Below are 22500 nucleotides of genomic sequence, written 5' to 3'. Positions count from 1 at the left end.
TTTGTTCATTTAATTATGACCCTCTGTCGGTGTGTGTGTGTGTGTGTGTGTGTGTGTGTGTGTGTGTGTGTGTGTGTGTGTGTGTGTGTGTGTGTGTGTGTGTGTGTGTGCGTGCGTGCGTGTGCGTGTGCGTGTGTTTTGAGCACATACAACATGCCTCTGTGTGCTTTACACCCGACTCGGCCAAATGGCGAGTGACCTGCCCGGTTGGTTCTCGCCCCAATAGGAAATTGGCTCAGAGTTCGAGACGAAGAAGGAGGAGCTTAAGGAGGTGCAGGGCTTAGCCAATCAGCTGTCAGAGGCAGGAGCCGCCAGTCTAGTGGAGCCCCGCCAGCTCCGGCTCAACGCGCGCTGGGTTGAGGCGGAGGGCAAGTTCATACCCTTCAAAAGACGATGTGTGAGTTTCAGTAGGCACGATTTTCTGTATTTCAGTACTAACAGACGAGTTCGCAACACTAACTCTTTTAACGCTTCGCAAAGGCTTCAACGCGTGTGAAAACTAGCCTCCTCAAAAGTGTGGTTGTTTTAACTAGCTTAGTCGTGTTTTTTTTATTGTTTTTTTTTTTTTTATTAATAATAAAATCCTGAATCCACAGAAATAGTGCAAAAGTTCAGAACACAATAAAACAAACGTGTTTCCATTGGAACGACGGTACGTTTTGTAATTCAGAGTAACTGAGTGCGAGCTAATCAACTACAGATAGGATTTATTATTAATAATGCGATATTCCAAGTATAGTAAGTGTGATATAAAGCCAGAGCGAGCAGCCAATCAGCTTAGCTTAGCATAAAGACTGCAAATGGGAGCGTCCAAAGTTAAAAAAAAAAAAAAACCTGCTGTTAGCTGACGGTGCCTTTATTTTTTTTTTAACCTGCTATTTTGCCAACTGCGAATCTCGTTGGCAACCTAATTTGGTAACTGTGATCGTTATATATACACGTGTGTCGCTGGCAGGAAGCGCAAATCGCCTACTCGGCAAGGTTTTTTAACTTTGCTTAGCGTAATTGGAAGCGTTGGCATCTGACAAGCAAGCAAAGAAATGCATTTTTTTTAAAAAAAAATTTTTTTTAGCTTTTCTGGACAACGACGGAGCTCTGTGACACTCACACAGTACTTTTTAGTGCAACAATGGGATTGGTTGACAATAAGAAGAATATACAGTATTAAAGATATTAAGGACCGTATATATATATTATTTATTGTACAAAAATATGAACTATGGAAAGTAGAAAATAAATGTTTCTAACAAAGTGTTTTTTTTAATATATATATATATTTCGTAAACTGAAAAAGATCCGAAGGAATTCGGTTGTTCCCCCGGAGAGAAAAAGAAAAAGAATCCCCTCCCCCCTAAAAAAATATATCCGAGTTGCTTTTCTTGTTTTTCTTTGCTGCATTCACCATTTACATGTCCCGACGTGTGCCTGTGAGGAAACGCCTTCACCGTGTCTGAAATCTCATTGGTCCGGCTCTGTGTCGACGCATGCCCCCCCCCACCCACCTCCTCACCCCCCGCCTCCCTCCTGACCTCCCTCCCTAACCCACCGACCAATCACGTCACACGCCGGCGGTTCCCCCGATCCCGGATGGGCGAATCGCTCGCTCGAGGACTCTCGAGCGCTTAATTGTGGCTTGTCGGCGTGGCGACGGGGACCCCGGTTTAAACCAATTAGAGGAACGATATCGACGCTTGTATGTTAATTTCAGTTGTCACGGCCCCAAGTTCAGTTGGGTAATTAGTGGATCTACTCCAAAAAAAAAAAAAAAAGGCAAATCATTCAATTCTCCCCAGCGTGACGACGCAGAGAGAATTCGGCCCTCAAAATTTGACATTTCTGTACTTTAATTGGTTACGGTTATAACATTAGACTTAAAGAGAAATACAAAAACATTAGAAAGATACTTCACCTAATTTGAGTTTCTGACGCTGTTTTTTTTTTTTTTTTTAAATTCAAATGGTGCGGCGTAAATCATAGTCAGCCCTTTTGGTAATATGCTGGCCATTATAATAAACTATTAGGTGCTGTAACAAACGTAGCTCACGGCATTTAACCCTTTAGTGGTTTAGTTGGTGCAGTTTTTCTCCCGAGAAAACCGAGGCGTGCCTCGTTTTAAATATGAAAAACGGGAGCTCGAAGATGGGGAGAAAATAAATAAACGAAAAGGCCACGCCTCCTTTCAACATGAACTCACTTTCCCCGACAGTCGATTTCATTTGGCGTCACCGCGACTCGTAACGATACCCGCTTTCAGGTGTCACATTTGTCGGACGTTGCCGTAGTAGTAAATAATTCATACCACTTAATTACCGGCACGTCACCGTGAAAGTGAAAATTCAGAAAGTCAATTCATTTGACGTCTTAACAAAAACAAAAAATTGCTAAGGTCTGATTCAGTTAGATTGAAGTATTTTTCATGAAAATAAACACGTTTATTCAACAAATAAAGTAACAAAATTGGCAAAAAAAACCAAAATGAATAACAGGGTTTCCGGGGAATTTTTTTAAACCCTGGGAATTTAAAAAAATGTTGTGGCCCAAGTCCTGAAATATCATCAATTTGCATGTTTGTACTTTAGTTGCCGTTTATCAAAACGTAATATTTTCCCTCTACGTAGCTGCAACGTTAGTCAGCTACTTATTGACGTTTTGCCAGTTTATTGCCAGCTTATTAACTAATCGCCGTTATCGTGAGATGAATTGTTTTTCCCCCCGGCAAGCCAGTATTTTAGACACGTTTTTAAATTCCTGTCAAAATATCGAAACAAGTCACCGTCGATAGAAAAAGTTAAAGTTATGGATCGTCACTACGGCAACTCGCCAAAATAAAGAAACAAAAGGGGCAAAAAATAAGTGACAGGGTTTCCAGAGAATTGTAAAAACTCTTCCCCAGACAGGGAAAGTGGGGGGGGGGGAGCTCACAAAAAAAAAAAAAAAAAAAAAAAAAAAGTTTTTGGGGGGAGTCTGCGCTCACATGTCTACATCGACACTGAAAGAGTTATTGTGTGTACTTTTACTTCCTGTTTAGCTTGCGACTTCGCTGAAAGAGATGGCCATGCTTTAAAATGCTAATTCGAGGCCTCGACGTTCACGGTCGGATAAAAACGTCCGTAGGTTAATATAGCGGCTGTGACGTAACGCAAAAAAAACAGTTTGCTACCAGAAAGACTGGAAGTAATTCGTCGTTGAAGTTCGATTTATCGTTCCGGCTTTTCCCTTCGCGGCAGCTTTGTGACGCTAACGTTAGCTTACGTTAGCCCACCTCGGACGCGCTGCATCGGCGTGCGACTTAAAAAAAAACGTAAAAACTCAGTTCATGGACAATGCGACTCCCGTGCTGCGTTCGAGTGGACCTTGCAAGCTCGGAACATGCGGCGTTCGAGTCGCGCAAACGCCATTGCTAGGGAACGGCTTCGTGGACGGCGTCTAGAAGCCGACGAGGCTAACGATGTAGCGAGCTAACAGGAGGGTATCATAATGCAGAAAATGCAAAGACGGGGCGGGACAAGATGAGGCTATTATCAACGTGACGAAGACTAATTCTACGTGACTAAAACTTACAATATTTTAGGATAACGTGACACAAGAGGGCGCCGTTCGCGCGGACGTTTTTTTTTAAAACGCAGACAAACAGTAACCGGGGGCAACTAAAACGTTCTTACGGAAATAGAAGTAGTCACGTTGACATGAGGCTTTTTGTCGGGGAAAAAAACAAAAAAATATGCGGCCATCCTGTTTTTCCAGCCGTCGACATGACCTTTTAGCCGGTCGTCATGGAATTGCGTTATTCTGAGCACTTTAAAGGACTTCTGACACCCCCCCCGCCGCCCCCACCCACACACACCGATTTAAAACCCAGTCTGACAGAGCTCTTTTGTGCCGATAGTAAGCAAGAGAAACTGGGGCATTAAAAAACTCCGGACCTCCGTTTCACCTTGTAACACTTGTCAGATCTTAGAAGAGGCTTATTTTTATTTTTTTAAAGACTACGCAAAATGCAGTTAAAGGGTCACGCCACCAGATTCCCACATTTTAGCCATCGTGACAAGTGAACAAGATGTATAATTGGTCCTCGTGCCTGAGTAATAAAAACAAACTCCGATGATGTCATCGTAGAGGGGTTATCTCCTTCCTTTGGCTCGAGTACCGATTTGTGAACAATTCCCACACTGCAAACTGGGAGTATGAGGGGTTTTTCTTCTGGATGTTTATACTGTCCTGTTCTCCCTCTGCTGCTGTCCAGGCAGAAGTTCCGCCCACTTCTGAGCCTCGCTCTGTCTGAGGTTTTACTTCCTGTTGAATGGGAGTTTTTCTTCCTGTTTAAAGGAAGTTTTTCCTTCCTACTGCTGGAGGTTTTACTTCCTGTTAAAAGGGAGTTTTTCCTTCCTACTGTTGGAGGTTTTACTTCCTGTTAAAGGGGAGTTTTTCCTTCCTGCTGTTGGAGGTTTTACTTCCTATTTAAAGGGAATTTTTCCTTCCTACCGTTGGAGGTTTTACTTCCTGTTAAAAGGGAGTTTTTCCTTCCAGCTGTTGGAGGTTTTACTTCCTGTTAAAAGGGAGTTTTTCTTTCCTACTGTTGGAGGTTTTACTTCCTGTTAAAAGGGAGTTTTTCCTTCCTTCTGTTGGAAGTTGGGAAATCATCGCAGTACCCTTGAATATTTTCAAAGTAAAGAAAGATAGCAAGGAGCCACGAGACATTCCTGCAGAGGGTAGCGAGGGGAATGAACAGACTCCAGTCGTAAACATTATTACTGCCCACACCGGAAAAACGTAAAGCTGACTTGTTCACTTCAGGCCGGCAGCAATCATTAAAGTTCCTGCGACAATGTGCTCATAATGCTCACGTCTTATTTTGGCGAGGTGGGACGCCCAGGTGAGGTGAAAGGGAAGGAGTGCGTCTCAGTGCCTCTGCGCCGTGGACGGGAGCCTCGTTTTCAAATTCTCCGTCTCAACAACCGACTCGTAATGAAAGGCTTGAATAAATTACCCCCCCCCCCCCCCCCCCAACAAAATAATAATGTGAACGAGTTGGGACGGGCCTGATTGCGATCGTGGTATACCGTTGGGGATTAGAAATGTGTTTGAAGAGGAGCTTTGTCGACACGGAATCTGACAGCCCCCCCTCCCCACCCCACCAACGAAACGATCCGGGGCTTCGAAATTCATCATCTAAGATTTATCTGCAGTAAGTAAGTTTTACTCCCCCCCCCAAAAAAAAAAGAAAGATACTTTTGTTCACAGTAAATGTGTCTCCCTATCTATTGGATTCTATTTGAATTATTCAATTAATTCCAGCCCCGGATCAGTTTCCTTAAATTAGCTTGTGATTTTGCAATAAGCCGCCTGCTTATAGAAAAGTTGAATAAAATACGCCGAGTCATGATATTTTCTGTCGTTTTGTTTTGTTTTTCTTCTTTTCTTTTCTGATCTTGTCTCTGCTTTGTGTTCCTGTGAACATGTACTTTTGCCCTCGCGCGTGTGTGTGTGTGTGTGTGTGTGTGTGTGTGTGTGTGTGTGTGTGTGTGTGTGTGTGTGTGTGTGTGTGTGTGTGTGTGACCAGGAGTACCTCGCCGAGCTGCAGGCGCTGCTGCGGTCGGTGTCAGAGACGGACTTCCAGCTGAACTCTCCTGAATACTGGCCCGCGGCGTTTTACAACCTGCCTCAGCAAGAGCACTGCCTGAAGGTCAGCGCCGCTCTCCGCCATGCACACACACACACACACACACACACACACACACACACACACACACGGGAAGTAATATAAAAACAAGTATGAAATATGATTTCGCCATCATTTGATTTTCTTTTCTGTATTTTTTTCAATCCATCGGTGCCATTTTGGGGTTTTTTTGGACATTTTTAACGGTATTGACACGCCGTCGTCACGACAACCTCCTCAAATAGCAAGAAGCGTTTTCCCCTTTTACGACGTCGCGTTTGCTTCTCACGTCGTCAGCCTCGTCACCAAATCGACATATTTTGGGGGTAAAAAAAAAAAAAAAAAGGAAGAAATATTTACGACTCATCTCACCGGCACAACGGCAACCTTTGTTTTTTATAACACGACAAGTCGGAACAAGAAGTCGGCGAGTCTAAAACGTATTTTTAATAAGTGAATAAGGCACAGCCTTGGTGAAACCCAGCGGCGGATCTGACTCCCGTCTGGTTGGAAACCCGACGATACCACGTCCCGCCCACCATTCGATAGCTGTAACCTGACTGCACCGCCGGCCTGTCAATCAAACCAACCCCCCACCCCCCCAACAAAATACATCTTTTTTTGGAATAACTAATGAGGGATTATTGAGCGACTTGAGCTAAATAACACCGAGATATCTAAGCATTTCCTGAGGCCAGTTGAACGGGAGTCTCCGGAGGCTCTTTTTCGGAGCCGACCTCTAGTGGCGCTCTGCGGTATCGCAGCTTTTGAGGCGCTTCTGCGTTCCCCCCCCCCCCCCAAAAAAAAAAAAGCTGCGTCCGGTCACCTCTCTCTCTCTCTCTCTCTCTCCGCCCTCCGCAGGAGGTGAAAGGCAACATGGACGAGCTGCTGGGCCCGGTGGAGGGAGCGCTGGCCCGCCGGGAGGAGGCGGCGTCGGGCGCTCGGCCTCTGGAGAGCCAGCGGATCCGGGAGAGCGCCGGGCTGCTCGGCGCCAACTGGGACAAGCTGAACAAGCTGCACCAGGACCGGACCAGGTGAGGAAGACTTGGAATATACTTATCTTCTGCCTGTGCGTGTGTGTGTGTGTGTTGATTGACTTTGAAATCTCTTCTGTGTGTGTGTGTGTGTGTGTGTGTGTGTGTGTGTGTGTGTGTGTGTGTGTGTGTGTAGGCGTTGGCAGGACTGCAACTCCAAGTGGCAGAAGTTCGCCGCGGATCAGAAGGCGGCGGAGGAGTGGCTGGCCGACGCCGAGGGGGCCTTGAAACTGTCCGAGAGCGAGCCAGCAGCACACAGACAGCACCTCAGGGTAACGCGCACACACACACACACACACACACACACACACACACACACACACACACACACACACACACACACACACACTTACAGTATTCAGGAGGAAAAGGCAGCGTGTGTGTGTGTGTCAGTCAGTCACCGTATGCTCGGTCCACTTTTTGGCTGCTGTGATCAGCTCTCGGTGTCCACCTGAACAGACAGGCCTCCCAAGTGCCACTCAAAGTGTGTGTGTGTGTGTGTGTGTGTGTGTGTGTGTGTGTGTGTGTGTGTGTGTGTGTGTGTGTGTGTGTGTGTGTGTGTGTGTGTGTGTGTGACGATGAAAGACCATCTGGTACCTCAGATCGCAAGCTGCCACCTGAACCGCAACCAGTCCTCAATCCCCAGTCTACACACACACACACACACACACACACACACACACACACACACACACACACACACACACACACACACACTTAGACATATTAGAACACACTTGGTATTGATAAACTTGCGGGGGAATTGACTCTTATTTTGAAAGGTCAGATTGGAAACGAGTATTTCTCTGCTAACTAGTACTACTTTAACCTTTAAATGTTTGGGCCGATGAACGACCAAATAATGATCAACAACTCTTTCGTGTGTGTGTGTGTGTGTGTGTGTGTGTGTGTGTGTGTGTGTGTGTGTGTGTGTGTGTGTGTGTGTGTGTGTGTGTGTGTGTGTGTGTGTGTGTGTGCGTGCGTGTGTGCGCAGGACCTGGTGGAGGCCATCCCCCTCCAGGAGGCGCTGCTGGGCCGAGTGAACTCGGCGGGGGAGGACATCAGCCAGTTGAGCACGCCGGACGACTCCTCGCGGCTCCGAACGCAGCTCAGGTTACACAACGCGCGCTGGTCCGACGTCTGCCAGCAGCTCAACGAGCGCAAGAGGAGGTGTGTGTGTGTGTGTGTGTGTGTGTGTGTGTGTGTGTGTGTGTGTGTGTGTGTGTGTGTGTGTGTGCACGCGTGTGCGTGTGTTCATTTCATTTGTTTAGACTGTGGATGAAAACGTGTATTTCCAGTGTCCATTTGAAGGAATTCAGACATCCTTCCTCGCTGACTCCAACGTAGAACGACTGAACTCCAATCGTGATTTCGAAAGGCGCCGGTGTTGCGTTCGAGAGCGCAACGGATTTTTGGACTTCTGCCCCCGGCTGGTGTCTTTTTTCGGACAAAGCCACGTTCTTTTAGTCGTCTTTATTCACCAGCAGAAATTCAACGCGTATTAAACTATTTAGCCAACAAGCTACCGTTATTGTAACATGATTAATTATTATTATTTTTTTAGTAGAGCGAGGTTCAAAACTAATAAATATACTGTCTCGGAAGAGCCAACGACCGACAGCGCTGTCCGTGGTGCTGAAACGATACCGCTGAGGTCGGAAAGAAACTGAATCAAACGAGGAGCTTCAAAATATTTTTTACGGGGCGAGTTCTTCAAAGGAGGTGTTTCAATTCTTTAACGATCCCTTTTGGTTTGTTTAGAATTATTTTGAACTCGCAAATTGATTTCCTCCATAATACAACTGTAGGTAAAAAAACAAAACAAAAACGCCTTTAAGTTAACAAAGTCAATGTGAATTTAATGAAATTATGTATCAGTAGGATATCAGACTTTTTTTTTTAATGAAAGAGACTTTCTGCTCCACCTTGACAAGTTCGATTTTATTTCCGTATAGAGCTGGATGATATTTTTGCAGCCACAGTGAAGTGAATTCTGTGACCTTAGAGTTTCAGAATAAAAGAGGAGGAAGGCAGGAAGGAAAAGAAATGAACTCCTATATATATTTATTATTATTATTTTTTTAACTCCCTCGTCGCTGCAGGTCGTCGGAGGCTCGTACGGCGACCGCGGCGCTGCAGGAGGACGTGGACTCCGTGCTGGGCTGGTTGGACCGAGCCGAGGTCGTCATGGCGATCCCCCTGCAGCCGGCGGAGACGCAGCACATCAGAGACACTCTGGGGAAAGTCCAGGTACCACTGGCGGCGGTTATAATAAGCCGTGTGTGTGTGTGTGTGTGTGTGTGTGTGTGTGTGTGTGTGTGTGTGTGTGTGTGTGTGTGTGTGTGTGTGTGATTTAATTTCGCGTAAATGAGATCCAGCTCTTTATTATTAAACACTCAGCGTTATATGCGCGTTGCTCTTTAATTTCATCGTGAAGATATTAAAGTTTCCGTTAAGATGCTGTAATGTTTTATTCTGAAATTTAACCTTGAAGACTGGTTTAATAGTGTGTGTGTGTGTGTGTGTGTGTGTGTGTGTGTGTGTGTGTGTGTGTGTGTGTGTGTGTGTGTGTGTGTGTGTGTGTGTGTGTGTGTGCGCGCGCGCCCGCGCCAGGCTCACGTGGAGCAGCTTCCTGCCAAGAAGGCGGCGGTGGAGGATCTGAACTGGAGACACAAACAGACGCCACTTCCTGCCGACAAACAGAGAGACGTCAGGATCATCAACAGCCGCTGGCCTCAGGTCGGCGTCACGTCACCGCGGAAACGCAATTTATTGTTTTTGCAATCCGCGCGACAAAAGACGTTTCAGCCGTTTTGCGTCACTGAGGGTTTAACGTAACCTCCAGGAAGGTCGTTAGCCCTGCGTGAATATCTGGGTTCGGTCACCCTCCGTAGAGAATCGTTGTTCCGTCCTACCGGGGGCGTAAACCTTCAGTTACTTCTAACCAATCAGCATGCAGCTTTGTGTTTCCCCGAGTACAGCGTATTTTTTTCCAATTGTTTTAATGAACACATTTCTGGAAGGTTAAGTTTGCGCTGAACGTTCGGCGATTAGTCGTCATCGTCCCCCCCCCCCCCCCCGCGAGAGGTGAAAAATATTAGCACTGCGTTTGTCACCGGCCGTCCAATGGCAGCGGAGGAAGGGGGCGGGGCAAACGCGGTTAACCACCGGACACTGCTCGCTGATCGGTCGTGTCCCCCTCCCCCCCTCCCTTGGAGTTGCTGAGCTCACGCTAACGCGAGCGCAAACGAGCTGTCAAACGTGTTGGAAAAATAAACGAACGGTTCGCGACGGGCCCGACCAATCACAGACCCCGCCTTCGTTTTAGGTGTCCAAGGCGCTGCCGGAGCGCCAGCTGGAGATCGAGGCCCTGCTGAACGAGCTGGAGAGGCTTCAGGGTCAGCTGGACGACCTGTCGGCCTGGGCGGCCGGCACCAGGGGCAAGCTGGAGCGCGGCGCCGAGGAACCGGCGCCCAGGGTGGGACACACACACACACACACACACACACACACACACACACACACACACACACACACACACACACATTCGAATACATATTTCTGGCTCCAAACCTTCACGCAGTGTTTTTTTTTTAATCTTTTTGTTACCAGCTCATTGAGGAAGTTCAAGTCAAGCAGCCGGAAGTGGAGTTTGTTTTGGAGCGAGCCGATCAGCTGTTCAAGGACACTCCTCCCGGCCAACCAGACAAGGTGACGAAATCAAACGCCGCCGAAAACAGAAAACAGTCAATCTGTACATAACTGCACGTTGTGGAGGTTTTTCTCGTACTTGTATGACACACATGGAGTCTAATGACCTTAAATTTGTCTATTTAATGGATAGATACATCATCTTTATTCAATTAATGTACATTTTGTTTATATAGTCTTATAAGACTAGCATAAATCTTCACGACAGAACTTTACAGAGGAACCCAACGAACACCTCCACTGGCTCTATCAAAATAAAAGCCTTTGATGGTGTTTGTAAAAGATGATCTATGAACACTGATTTTGTGTGTGTGTGTGTGTGTGTGTGTGTGTGTGTGTGTGTGTGTGTGTGTGTGTGTGTGTGTGTGTGTGTGTCCACGGGCGACAGGTGAAATATGGGAGGCTGAGGGCAGACTGGACGGTGATCCTGGAGCTGGTGAGGCAGCATAAGGAGAGGATGGCCGCTCTGCTCGTCGCCAAAAAAGCCAGTAAGACTTCGTTTTGTTCATGAAATGAAAAAGAAAATGAGCGCTGCGATCGATCGTGTCGATGACATTTAAGAAGGCTAAATATAGGGCTAAATGTCCCCCGTGGAGAGCCAACGTCCTGACGTCACACCGACATTCACCTCTGTTCTTCTAGATTCTCGAACTTCATACAATCGCCGATTCAGCGCGTCCTTAAGTTCTTTGAAATGATTTGAATTTTGGTTTAATAATAATGAGATTTGGACTATTTTTTTTTGGACAAAATCAGGTGATGTTAAGATGTTTTAACAGGAAGTAAAACCTCTGACAGCAGGAAGGGAAAAACTCCCTTTAAACAGGAAGTAAAACCTCTGACAGCAGGAAGGAAAAACTCCCTTTTAAACAGGACACCTGAGAGGCTGTTATCATCGTGTATCAACACTGTGGTATTCGTACTTTTACTTGTAACAGCATATTAACACTGTTATATTCATACTTTTACTTGTAACAGTATATTAACACTGGAGTATTCATACTTTTACTTGTAATTGTATATTAACACTGGTATTCGTACTTTTACTTGTAACAGTATATTTACTTTAGTATTCAAACTTTTACTTGTAACAGTATATTTACTTTGTAGTATTCGTACTTTTACTTGTAACCGTATATTAACACTGTAGTATTCATACTTTTACTTGTAACTGTATATTAACACTGTGGTATTCGTACTTTTACTTGTAACAGTATATTTACTTTGTAGTATTCAAACTTTTACTTGTAACAGTATATTTACTTTGTAGTATTCATACTTTTACTTGTAACTGTATATTAACACTGGAGTATTCATACTTTTACTTGTAACTGTATATTAACACTGTGGTATTCGTACTTTTACTTGTAACAGTATATCAACACTGTGCTATTGGTGCTTCTACTCACCTGAAACACTTGCTTGTGTTTCCCAGACGAAGGCCTGACGGGGAGCTCCACGCCGGAGTCGGCAGCACTGGCTCAGTTCAACAAGTCCTGGGCGGAGCTCACCGATTGGCTGACCATGCTGGATAACATGGTGCAGAACAGGCGGGTGGTGGTGGCCGACCTGGACGACATCAACGACAACATCAGCCAGCTCAAGGTCAGCCACCTCCGAGCTCACCGATAACTGCAATTAAAGCACAAGGGAAGAAAAAATAAATAAATGAAAACAACCACACGCACGAGTAATATTCCAATTAACGTTTTAAAAGCCGTGCGTCCAAACAAGTAACTAAAGCTCGTCGTGTTGATTCATCACTCATTTATTTTACTGCAATAATTGATGCGTTAATTAGCCCAGAAAATGACAACTATGGATGGTGTGGGGTTTTTTTTGTTTGTTTTTTCAGGTGTCCCTGCAGGAGCTGGACCAGCGGCGCCCCCTCCTGGAGAAACAGATCACGGCAGCCCAGAACCTGAAGAACAAAACCAGCAACCAGGAGACGCGCAACGCCATCACTGAGCGCAGTAAGTCACGCACACACACACACACACACTTCTTACGCATCTTACAAAAAATCTCCAATTAAGGATTCAACCCGTGATTTAGAGTTGCTTTTTTTTTTATTTAAGTTTACTTTAAAAGTTTTCTTTTTTGTTTTTCTTAAATCGTAGTCGACAGGCTCCAGACTCACTGGGAAGACTCTCAGACCAAACTGTCCGACCGGACCAAGCAGCTCCACAACATGCTGCAGGACTCCACCAACTGGCTGGACGCCAAGAAGGGGACGGACCACCTCCTCAAGCGGGCCAGCGAGAGGCTGGAGGCGTGGCATGAGGTCACGTACACGGTGGATGCGGTGAAGAGGCAAAACGCCGAGCTACAGGTGGGAAACTGGACGTTTTTCCTTCCTACTGTTGGAGGTTTTACTTCCTGTTTAAAAGGGAGTTTTTCCTTCCTGCTGTCAGAGGTTTTACTTCCTGTTTAAAGGGAGTTTTTCCCTTCCTGCTGTCAGAGGTTTTACTTCCTGTTAAAAGGGAGTTTTTCCTTCCTGCTGTCGGAGGTTTTACTTCCTGTTTAAAGGGAGTTTTTCCTTCCACAAATCACCCACAAAAGAGGTGCAAAATAAATGTGCAAACGTTTTGGAATAAACATGCAATTTAGTACCCTTTATTTGAGATTTGAGTAAATCAGGCCCATAGCTTCCCAATTACTCATAATATCCAGGAGATACACACACTTTTTCCACCTTGAAAGTGAGATTCATAAACAGATGGCTGACAAAATATGACATTACTCATACAGGCTGTTTTAAATGTCAGCGTGAGTCATCGCGTTCATCTGTGTTTATCGGCCGTTTTGCCTTCTCGTCTCCGCGCCTCTGCAGCTCTTTGTGAAGGAGCTGCAACAGTGGCAGGGCCAGGTGGACGAAACCAACGCGCTGGCCAAGAAGCTGCTCGCGCTGTACGCCAACGACGACACGCACCGGGTCAGCCAGGTCAACAACAACATGGTGGCCACCTGGGCGCACGTCAACAAACGGTAAACCGTGCACAATGTCGTTAGATTTAAACGGCACTCCTGAAATTCTGGTTTTAGTGGTTTTCCTTCCTGCTGTTGGAGGTTTTACTTCCTGTTTAAAGGGAGTTTTTCCTTCCTGCTGTTGGAGGTTTTACTTCCTGTTAAAATTGACTTTTTCCTCCTAGCTAACATGGGAATTGTTCAATTGTTGGGTTCTTTTGTATCATGCTAAAAAAGTTCTGTTGTGATTTGACGCTACGTAAATAAATTGAATTCAAATGAAGTCGCGTTAGTTCAACCTGCCGTACTTACTGGAGTACCCCAGGGTTTCGCACTTGGCCCACTTCTATTTTGTCTCCTTTTCACACAGCGTTCATATAACTTTATATATATATATATATGATGCGGTGTCATGTGGCTGTTTGATCTGAGATCATTTAACTTCAGTAAGTGGGTTCGCTGCCCTGACGTCGGTTCGTGCACCTCGTCACGCCTCGGCTTCTTTTCTCTCCCAGGGTTTCCGACCGGGAGGGCGCCGTGGAAGCCGCTGTGAAGCTGCTGCAGCACTTCTACCTCGACCTGGAGAAGTTCCTCAACTGGCTGACGGAGGCCGAGACCACCTGCAACGTTTTAATCGACGCCACCAACAAGGAGCGACTGCAGGACCAGCCGGAGGTGGCTAGGAACCTGCTGGCACAGTGGAAGGTGGGGACACACACACACACACACACACACACACACACACACACACATACATCCCCCCACACACACACACATCACACACCCACCCACCCCCCTCACACACACACACACACACACACACACACACACACACACACCTCCACACACACCCACACATACACACACACACACACACACACACACACACACACACACACACACACACCCACAGAGCTCCTCCTCCTCCTGTTATCCTCGGCTCCACTGAGGGATTTCCAGCTCACGTATATTAAGAGTTTATTTCATTGCGGTGTTACGAACGTCGATTCCCGTCGACGCCTCGTCAGAAACCTTTTCTCCACGGAAGACCTTCGCCGGCCGGGCTGCGGAAACGCAAGGCCACGCGGCTTCTGTTCCCTCTACAGAATCGCACGCAGTCGACATACACTGCCTACAGACCGACGCCGCCGCGTCGCAACAGCTCCATTGTAGCGCGGCGCTAACGCATTTCTCACTCGAAAGGGTCGACCTTCGGGAGACGGACGAATTCTGAAGAGTCCAAAGTGAGTCATTTGGCGAAGCTTTACAATTTTCTACCTCTTCCCACTCTGACTTTATTACCGTGACAATCCGCTGAATTGATGTTTTATCATCGTTTTGACTCCGAAAGTAGGCAGAGAGCAGTTCAGTGCATAAAAAGAGATTTTTTTTTTTTTTTTTTCCCCCTTCCTGCTGTTGGAGGTTTTACTTCCTGTTTAAAAGGAGTTTTTCCTTCCTGAGGTTGGAGGTTTTACTTCCTGTTTAAAAGGAGTTTTTCCTTCCTGAGGTTGGAGGTTTTACTTCCTGTTTAAAAGGAGTTTTTCCTTCCTGAGGTTGGAGGTTTTACTTCCTGTTTAAAAGGAGTTTTTCCTTCCTGAGGTTGGAGGTTTTACTTCTTGTTTAAAAGGAGTTTTTCCTTCCTGAGGTTGTAGGTTTTACTTCTTGTTTAAAGGGAGTTTTCCCTTCCTGCTGTTGGAGGTTTTACTTCCTGTTTAAAGGGAGTTTTTCCTTCCTGCTGTTGGAGGTTTTACTTCCTGTTAAAAGGGAGTTTGTTTTTTCTCCTCCTGGCCGCTCATCGTTTCAATTGGTTGTTGTTTTGCGTAACGTCGTAAAGTTCTGCTGTCGGAACTTCACTACGTTAAGTGCCCTGAAATAGGCGGTGTCGTGATTTGGCGCCACATAAATCAATTGAACAAGAACAGAACTGATTTTTGCAAAACATGAATTGGTTCAAGCGGCCGCACTTCCCGGAGCGCCGCAAGGTTTCGTACTCTGCCCGTTTTTTTTTACGTCCCGACGAATCGGAGCTTTGCGATTTCAGTCCCTTCTCTCACGCGGACTTGTTACATAACAATCCACCGTGTACGTGTCTTTGTCATCATCGCTGCACAAGTTGTCAGCGGAGAGTCGTTCGGTGCGTGAAAAGATAAGAAGCTCGGGGCGCTCCTCGTCAAAGGGTGTTTTTGTGTTGCGCCTCTTACGGCAGTTTTAGAAAACAAATAGGGGCACTTAGAGCTTTCAGGCTGCGTGGGCTCAGCGAAAATGCTCTCCGCTGGCCAAGCGGGGCGTGGGGGGAGGGGGGGCTGCCATCTCCACCCTCACCACTAGAGGCCTCGGTGTTCTTCCCCGTGGCTCCTTTTGATGGAGCGAAACGAGAGGTGATATTTTTTATTCAGAAAAGAGGAAGATGAATGGGGAACCCCCCCCCCCCCCCAGAAATTACTTCACCGTTGTCGTGTCCCCGCCCAAAAGCGAAATCGAGAAGACGAAAAAGCGAGTGCCTTCCCCCGCTGTTTTTTCAAACGTCGTTTATTTCAGCCTCGTCCTCGTCCTCGTCCTCGTTCTCTCCGCCCCGGCTGGTATGACAGGAATGCTGACGCGGCAGCACGGACACATTTCATTGGCTCGTTGCTCACTGTATCCCCCCCCCCCCCCGTCCTCCTCTTCCATATTGCATTGTGGGTGTTGAAGGGAAGGCTCTGTTCTGCAAGGGAACATATCCTGACCCCTTGGCCCTCACCCTGCACCCACACACACACACACTTTCTGATGCGCACACACACACACACACACACACACACACACACACACACACACACGCACGCGCGCAGCACTGTGAAGGATTTGGGAAATGAATATTTTTTAAACACACACTGTTAGAAATCCACGCCTGTGCGCGTTTCCTTCACACACACACACACACACACACACACACACACACACACACACACACACACACACACACACACACACACAGTACAACAGCAGCACTGTGTGCAGCACTGAGATAGTCTTCTGTGTCCAATTATAATGGCGTCTAGCAACGCAGCGTAGCATCCACACACACACACACACACACACTCTCTCGGGCTACAACGCCACACGCAGATAAGGTTTAATTGGAAAACGAGCGCGCTCATCGCTTTTACGCACCCTTTCAAGTTCTCCTCTGCCTCCATCCTCCTCCTGATCCTCTGTCTCTTCCTCCCCCTTACTCCCTCCCTCCTTCCCCCCTCCTCTTTGTCTTTTCTAACTCGCTCTGACTCTTTTTTTAATTTTTTTTTATTTGTTACTACCTCTCCCTCCCTTTTCCTCCTTCTTCATCTCCAAATCTCTCTCACTTGACTGTCTCTCTCTCTCTCACACACACACACACACACACACACACACACACACACACACCCGCGCTGCGGAGGGAATAGAGAGGACGGCGACGGGCCGGCGTCGCCTCGGCGTCCAGTTTCGGGGATTTCTAAACAAAAAAAGTTTGGAAGATGCTGCGCAGGAAGGTCTACCGCGTTCAGGTTGGGGATGGAAAAAAAAAAAAAAAAAAACATCTTAATTTTTTTGAGTGTACTTTGTGACGTTGGTTTGAATGTGACTGGATTATTTATTTTGCTGCTGTGGACTTTTCACAAGCTAAAAGTTTCTTAATTCTGCTCCTTGTGAGGCGTTTTTGAGAAGGAAGCGTTCTTTGTGATGAAAAAGTCTTTCGGGAACTTTCCAGAACTACATTTTTATACATTTAGGAGGTCGAAATATTTCCGTTCACCTTCACTATTTTGTTCTTTATCTTCGTCCTATTTCTTTTGGAATCAAACAGGTCGTGCAGTAAACTTTGAGTTACAACTCCAGTTGTTTAATAAGAGCATCAATAACAGGAAGTAAGCAACACCTGTTTTTGTCATGTCCTGATTGAAGAATAGCAGTAAGTACTTTGGTGTGTTTTTTGCGACATGTTTTTTTTTTATTCTGGAGATATTTTTTTTGGGGGGGGGGGACCAGAAAAGTGTTTTTGGAAAGTGCTTAGGAGGGCGGCGCTAATTGAAATGCAAATCACCAACTGCGGCTAAATACGCATGAAGAATTGATGGTGGCACTTTACGACCGGGCGCCCCGTTATGAATAATAAATAATTTATTATTATTATTTTTTATTTTATTTTATTTTTTATGTGATTGTGAACCGTTCGTGAGAAAAATGTTTTCCGGGGTTGCCTGGTTGTGGCCGAATCCTGCCTCCGGCATCTTTAATGTCTCGAGAAATGGACTCTTCGGGGGTGCCCAAGCAAAAGGTGGCACCGAAAGAATTTCAAAATAAGAGTTAAAACGTAATTTTGAAGGCTAGGTAATAGTGTATGTAGTAGTTTGCTAAAGAAAAATCGTTACTTGCGGAGTCCCACAGGGCAGCGTTTTGGGGCCGCTGCTGTTTTTTTTTTTTCAATATAAAGAAATGACCTTAATCGAGCCTCTTTTTGTTTTTGTTGTTGTTTTTTTGGGGTGATTTATTTTGACATGCTGATCATGCCGCATTGCCACTAGCACACAAGGAAAGGGCGGTTTATTTTAAGTTTAGAAACACGTGGGAAAGACGGAGACCATCCTGTTTGCGTCGCCGACGAACATCATATACTCAACAACCAATACACGACGTAAATGTTTTGGGAAATACGAGTCGAGTTTGAAATCAGCTCTTAAGACAAGGTTGTTGTTTTATTTTTTATATATATATATTTGATGTTTTTGTCTTTCCTTGACACTTTCTTATACAATGTGATAGAGGACCTCAACGGAAACAAGCCATAAGGTTTTATTGTGTATTTTTGTTATCCTTGTTCATTTAAAAAAAAAAAAAAAAAAAAAAATTGTATACGAAGTCGCATACGTTATTTCGTAAGACTTTGGAAATCGTTAAGTGAGTGAAAATAGGCGTCTCGGTAAAATGAAAGGTACCAAAGACGTTTGGCGTTTTCCTCTCCCAACAAATACAACAACAAATACAACAGCGACTTTCCGTCACGTTTTCCTTTTTCCTGCTCTTTCTCCCCCGATCCTTTTAATGGAAAGTGTTCCGCGGTAATAATGGAGCTGTTACGAAGGTTAGCTCGCGGGTTCCCTTTGAACGTCTCCATCGGGAAACGGAAAGAGTTTGCGGTAATGGACCGTCTGTAGGAAGGGGGAAAAAAACAAAAACGTCAAAACCCGCCGACTAATTCCGGGCCGACGAAACATTTTGACATTTCAGAGCTACGATTGACGGTTCGTTGTGCCCCCCCCCCCACCACCCCCCCCTGTGACGCTTTTTTAGAGCGTAAATCGGCCTCTCGGATCTGATCCCATTACTAAGCACTCCGGCTGAGCGGGGACAACACAGAAGTCCTGGAAGACGGCTGCTATTAGAGAGTGTTCTCCGGCAGGATTCACTATCTGTTCTTTTTTTCCCATTGACTCTTATTGGTGTTTGTGTGTGCGTGTGTGTGCGTGTGTGTGTGTGTGTGTGTGTGTGTGTGTGTGTGTGTGTGTGTGTGTGTGTGTGTGTGTGTGTGTGTGTGTGTGTGTGTGTGTGTGCGCGCGTAAAACCAGGACCTCCACGGGGAGATCGATGGCCACACGGAGCTCTACCACTCCCTGGACGAGAACGGCCGGAGGATCGTGATGTCCCTGGGGGACTCCGAGGACGGCGCCCTGCTGCAGAGACGCATGGACGGCGTGAGCCAGCGCTGGAACGACCTGCGCGGCAAGACCCTCGGCATGAGGTGAGTGGAGGGGGAGGGGGGGCATTTATAAATGCAGCACTGAGGAGTTGTTTTTTTTTTGTCTGCCGGAAGTTCCTTAAGCTGCGATACCGCCGAGCGCCACCAGAGGTCGGCACGAATACGAAATTCTCTTCAAAAGTATTTGTACATATCCTTTCAGGGGGGCGCGCAGAAATCACTAAGCTTTCTTTATAGGCAACTCGACGGATGTTTTGTGTCTCCAGGGCCCACCTGGACTCGGAGACGGCCCCCTGGAAGAGGCTCCACATGTCCCTGCAGGAGCTGCTCAACTGGCTGAGGCTGAAGAGCCAACAGCTGGAGAAGGAGCCTCCCGTAGGGGGCGACGTCCCCGCCGTGCAGACGCAGCTGGACACGCACCGGGTGAGAGGAAGCGCGCTAAAACAAATAAATTTAAAAAAAAGACCACGAGCCGGCAAGGATTTCAGAATAAGACTCGGTCGAAACGGAGCGTGAAGCGCTTTTAATTTGAAACAAGGGCTTTTAATTTGAAACGAGGGCTTTTATTTTGAAACAGATACAGGCTACAGATACAGGGGGGGAGGGGCCCTGTTTACCACTGCGTCGCATCACCTCTTGTTTTAACAACACTCTGCAAATCGTCAGGGAGCTGAGGAGACCCGCCGCCGGAGTTTTGAAAGCGGAGTGTCGTCCCGCTTGCAATCCGATCGAGCCTCGTGGAAACGTTTTTCTAAATAGAGAGAAACTTTAATGTTCTTCAGAGTTCCACCATCTTGCAGTTGTCTGCGTTTTTTTTTTTTTTTAAGTTGTCAATTTGATTTCTATCAAAGTCGCCGGTGAAAGTTCGAGTCGAGAGGAGACTTTTTAAAAGAGGTCGTCCGTCACATACCCATGAAATAACTTTCACACCGTAATTAGAAGAGATACTTTTGGTAAAAAACTAATAACATTTACTTGGATGCTTTCACGGTAAAAGAAAAAAAAAAGTTTCGGGGCTTTTTCATGGGGCGAACTGCAAAAGCAGACATTTGCGTTTCGAGTCGGCCGTTATGCAAATCAGAGGCGAAGTAAATGGAAAGTACGGACACGCGGGGTTAAATAAAAAATCCATTTTATGCAAAAAAAAAAAAAAAAAAAAGGCGAGCCTATTGGCTCGACTGATTTGGTCACTTTGTGTGTGAAAAAAAAAAAAAAAAAAAAAAGGGACAATGTTTCTGCAGACGGGCGTATTAAAGGAGGGGAAAAAAAAGGCTTTTAGTTGAAGCGGGTTTGGTAATGAATGTAGATGTGTTGAAGCCACTCGCACACTCTGACACACGCCAACTCTTCAATTAACGAACCTTTCTGACATGTGTTTTATGAAAATCCATCATGCAAATGAGGTGCTCGCTCCTCGGGAGGAGGGGGTCGTGTTTCTTCAACATTTATATCTCGGGAGGCAAAAGTTGAGGCGTCCATTCAAAAAAAAAAAAAAAAAAAGACTAATTGACCACTAATATGTACAGTTTCACTGTGTACCTTTTGTTTTGTTTTTAAATCTAACCGTAGATGAATTTTGCATTAAATTATATGTTGTACGTAGATGGAGTGTATAAATGTAGATTTAGATTGTGTCGACATGGCGCTTTTTTTTTTTCCCCATGAAGTTGCGTTCATACAGGAGCCCATCAAGAGTTATGGTTGTTATGGTATTTGTTTTTAATGGCGTATATACTTGATGTGAATTTGACAATGAGGAAAAGCTAACAACAAGTCGCTGTGTCCATTTAAAAAAAAAAAAGTCGGGATGCTGTGTAAAATGTAAATAAATTAAATGTAAATAAAAATAAAGAAACCAGAATGCGATTACTTGCGTTTCATTTAAAGCCATATTTAACTGAAAATAGACCAAAGGCGACATGCGAAATGTTGAAACTCTGAATTTGTTTGAGAGTTCGATGAAAATGACGCGCCCGGGACAACAGTTCACTTTCAAAACTCCAGCAGCTGGTCTTCCTCGGCTATGTTAAATAATGGACTTGCGAAGATGCGGTTTTGAGAAGGCGACAGCTACAATTAGACTCGTATTGAGTCGATGGGAATTAAAGATGATTCAAAATGCGTGCACATATGTGAAGTATAAAGCCATAAATATATATTTATAAGTGTGTATTTAACACGCGGACTTGTGCGATGAAGTAGAAAAAAAAGAACGAATTACGTGTATTAAGAATGAAAATGCGACCTGCTGCTTAATGCCATGTAAAAGATTTTTTTTTTTTTTTAAATCCCTTTTTATTTTATTTATTTATTTTTCGAATGGCAAAATATGAATCAGATAATAAATTATAAATAACGATGCTTCCCGCAGAGTTTCCGGAGGGACTTGAGAGTGAAGGAGCCCGTCGTGACCAAAGCTCTGGACGACGTGGGACTCTTCCTCTCCGAGTTGCCCCGAGAAACGCCGTCGCCCGAGCAGAGAGGTAAAACGCACACACACACACACACACACACACACACACACACACACACACACACACACACACACACACACACACACACACACACACACCTCCTCCTCCTCCACCACCTCCGACTCGCTTTGATGTTTTCCCCACGCTGGACGGATTAAGAATTTAAAGCGGTGTAAGCTCTTTTGTAGAGTTTTTTTTTTCTTTCTACTAAAAAACATTTTTTTTTTTGTGTGTGTGTGTGTGTCAACCTGCCATTTTAAAATGCCGACAGCTGGATATTGTGAGTACAGGAAACGGGCTGGTTAATTAGTGACATTTTCCCCACACACACACACACACACACACACACACACACACACACACACACACCTCACGTTTAATATTTGCACTTTAAAAGGAAAGTCGATTTCCGTCGTCACTCTCCGGACTCGCGAGTAAACGCATCTGAACTTTTTTTTTTTTTTTACCCCCGTCGCCCCGTTAAAAAAAAACCCAAAAAAACGCCGAGTCAGCGACTCGAACGCGCCGAAAGGTTTGACCTGAGCGCGTTGACATTTTTTCTTCGCTCGGTTTAAATTCAGCTTTTCCCCTTACAAAAAAAAAAAGGAAAAAAGAAGAAGCGGCATTTCCAGGAATAGCCTTGAGTGCTTTGACATATAAAGCGTGACGGTCTCTCCGCAGACGCTCTTTCATTGTCACAGCTAGGACGGTTAACATCCGCCCGCGGGGATTGAAAGATGCCCGCGTTGATTTGTCATTTTATTGACATGAATCTCGCAAATCCGGACATAGATGGGTGTCGGTTGGTTTCTAAATTCGAAGGCAGATCGGTTGTCAAATTCAAGACGGAGAGGACGACGCGCAGAAACTGGTTTGTCAATGTTCCTGAGAAATGTTTTTTTTTTTTTTGCCCGGTCAGCATTTTCCCACAGCGGTACTGTA

At 45.6% G+C, this 22500-nt stretch overlaps 1 protein-coding gene across 5 annotated transcripts in view; it reads left to right on the top strand.

Annotated features, from left to right (window-relative positions):
- The window catches only part of dmd (dystrophin), a 130823-nt gene that overhangs the window by 71725 nt on the left and 36598 nt on the right, over positions 1-22500 (top strand). For all 5 annotated transcript variants that reach the window (XM_069712841.1, XM_069712840.1, XM_069712838.1 and 2 more), the window contains exons 44-61: positions 227-397; positions 5561-5683; positions 6521-6693; positions 6830-6965; positions 7688-7863; positions 8796-8943; positions 9307-9432; positions 10022-10171; positions 10306-10404; positions 10793-10892; positions 11840-12009; positions 12260-12377; positions 12525-12736; positions 13238-13392; positions 13887-14076; positions 18954-19126; positions 19351-19507; positions 21456-21567. In XM_069712841.1, the coding sequence (XP_069568942.1) occupies positions 227-397; positions 5561-5683; positions 6521-6693; positions 6830-6965; positions 7688-7863; positions 8796-8943; positions 9307-9432; positions 10022-10171; positions 10306-10404; positions 10793-10892; positions 11840-12009; positions 12260-12377; positions 12525-12736; positions 13238-13392; positions 13887-14076; positions 18954-19126; positions 19351-19507; positions 21456-21567 (2689 nt within the window). The remainder of the gene's footprint in view (positions 1-226; positions 398-5560; positions 5684-6520; positions 6694-6829; positions 6966-7687; positions 7864-8795; positions 8944-9306; positions 9433-10021; positions 10172-10305; positions 10405-10792; positions 10893-11839; positions 12010-12259; positions 12378-12524; positions 12737-13237; positions 13393-13886; positions 14077-18953; positions 19127-19350; positions 19508-21455; positions 21568-22500) is intronic.

This window comes from Brachyistius frenatus, unplaced genomic scaffold, assembly GCF_029030835.1.
Source record: "Brachyistius frenatus isolate BFR_SWC_R1_liver_20210118 unplaced genomic scaffold, ASM2903083v1 Contig_112, whole genome shotgun sequence".
In the NCBI taxonomy this organism is placed as follows: Eukaryota; Metazoa; Chordata; class Actinopteri; family Embiotocidae; genus Brachyistius; species Brachyistius frenatus.
This window is presented reverse-complemented; position numbering and strand designations above follow the sequence as displayed.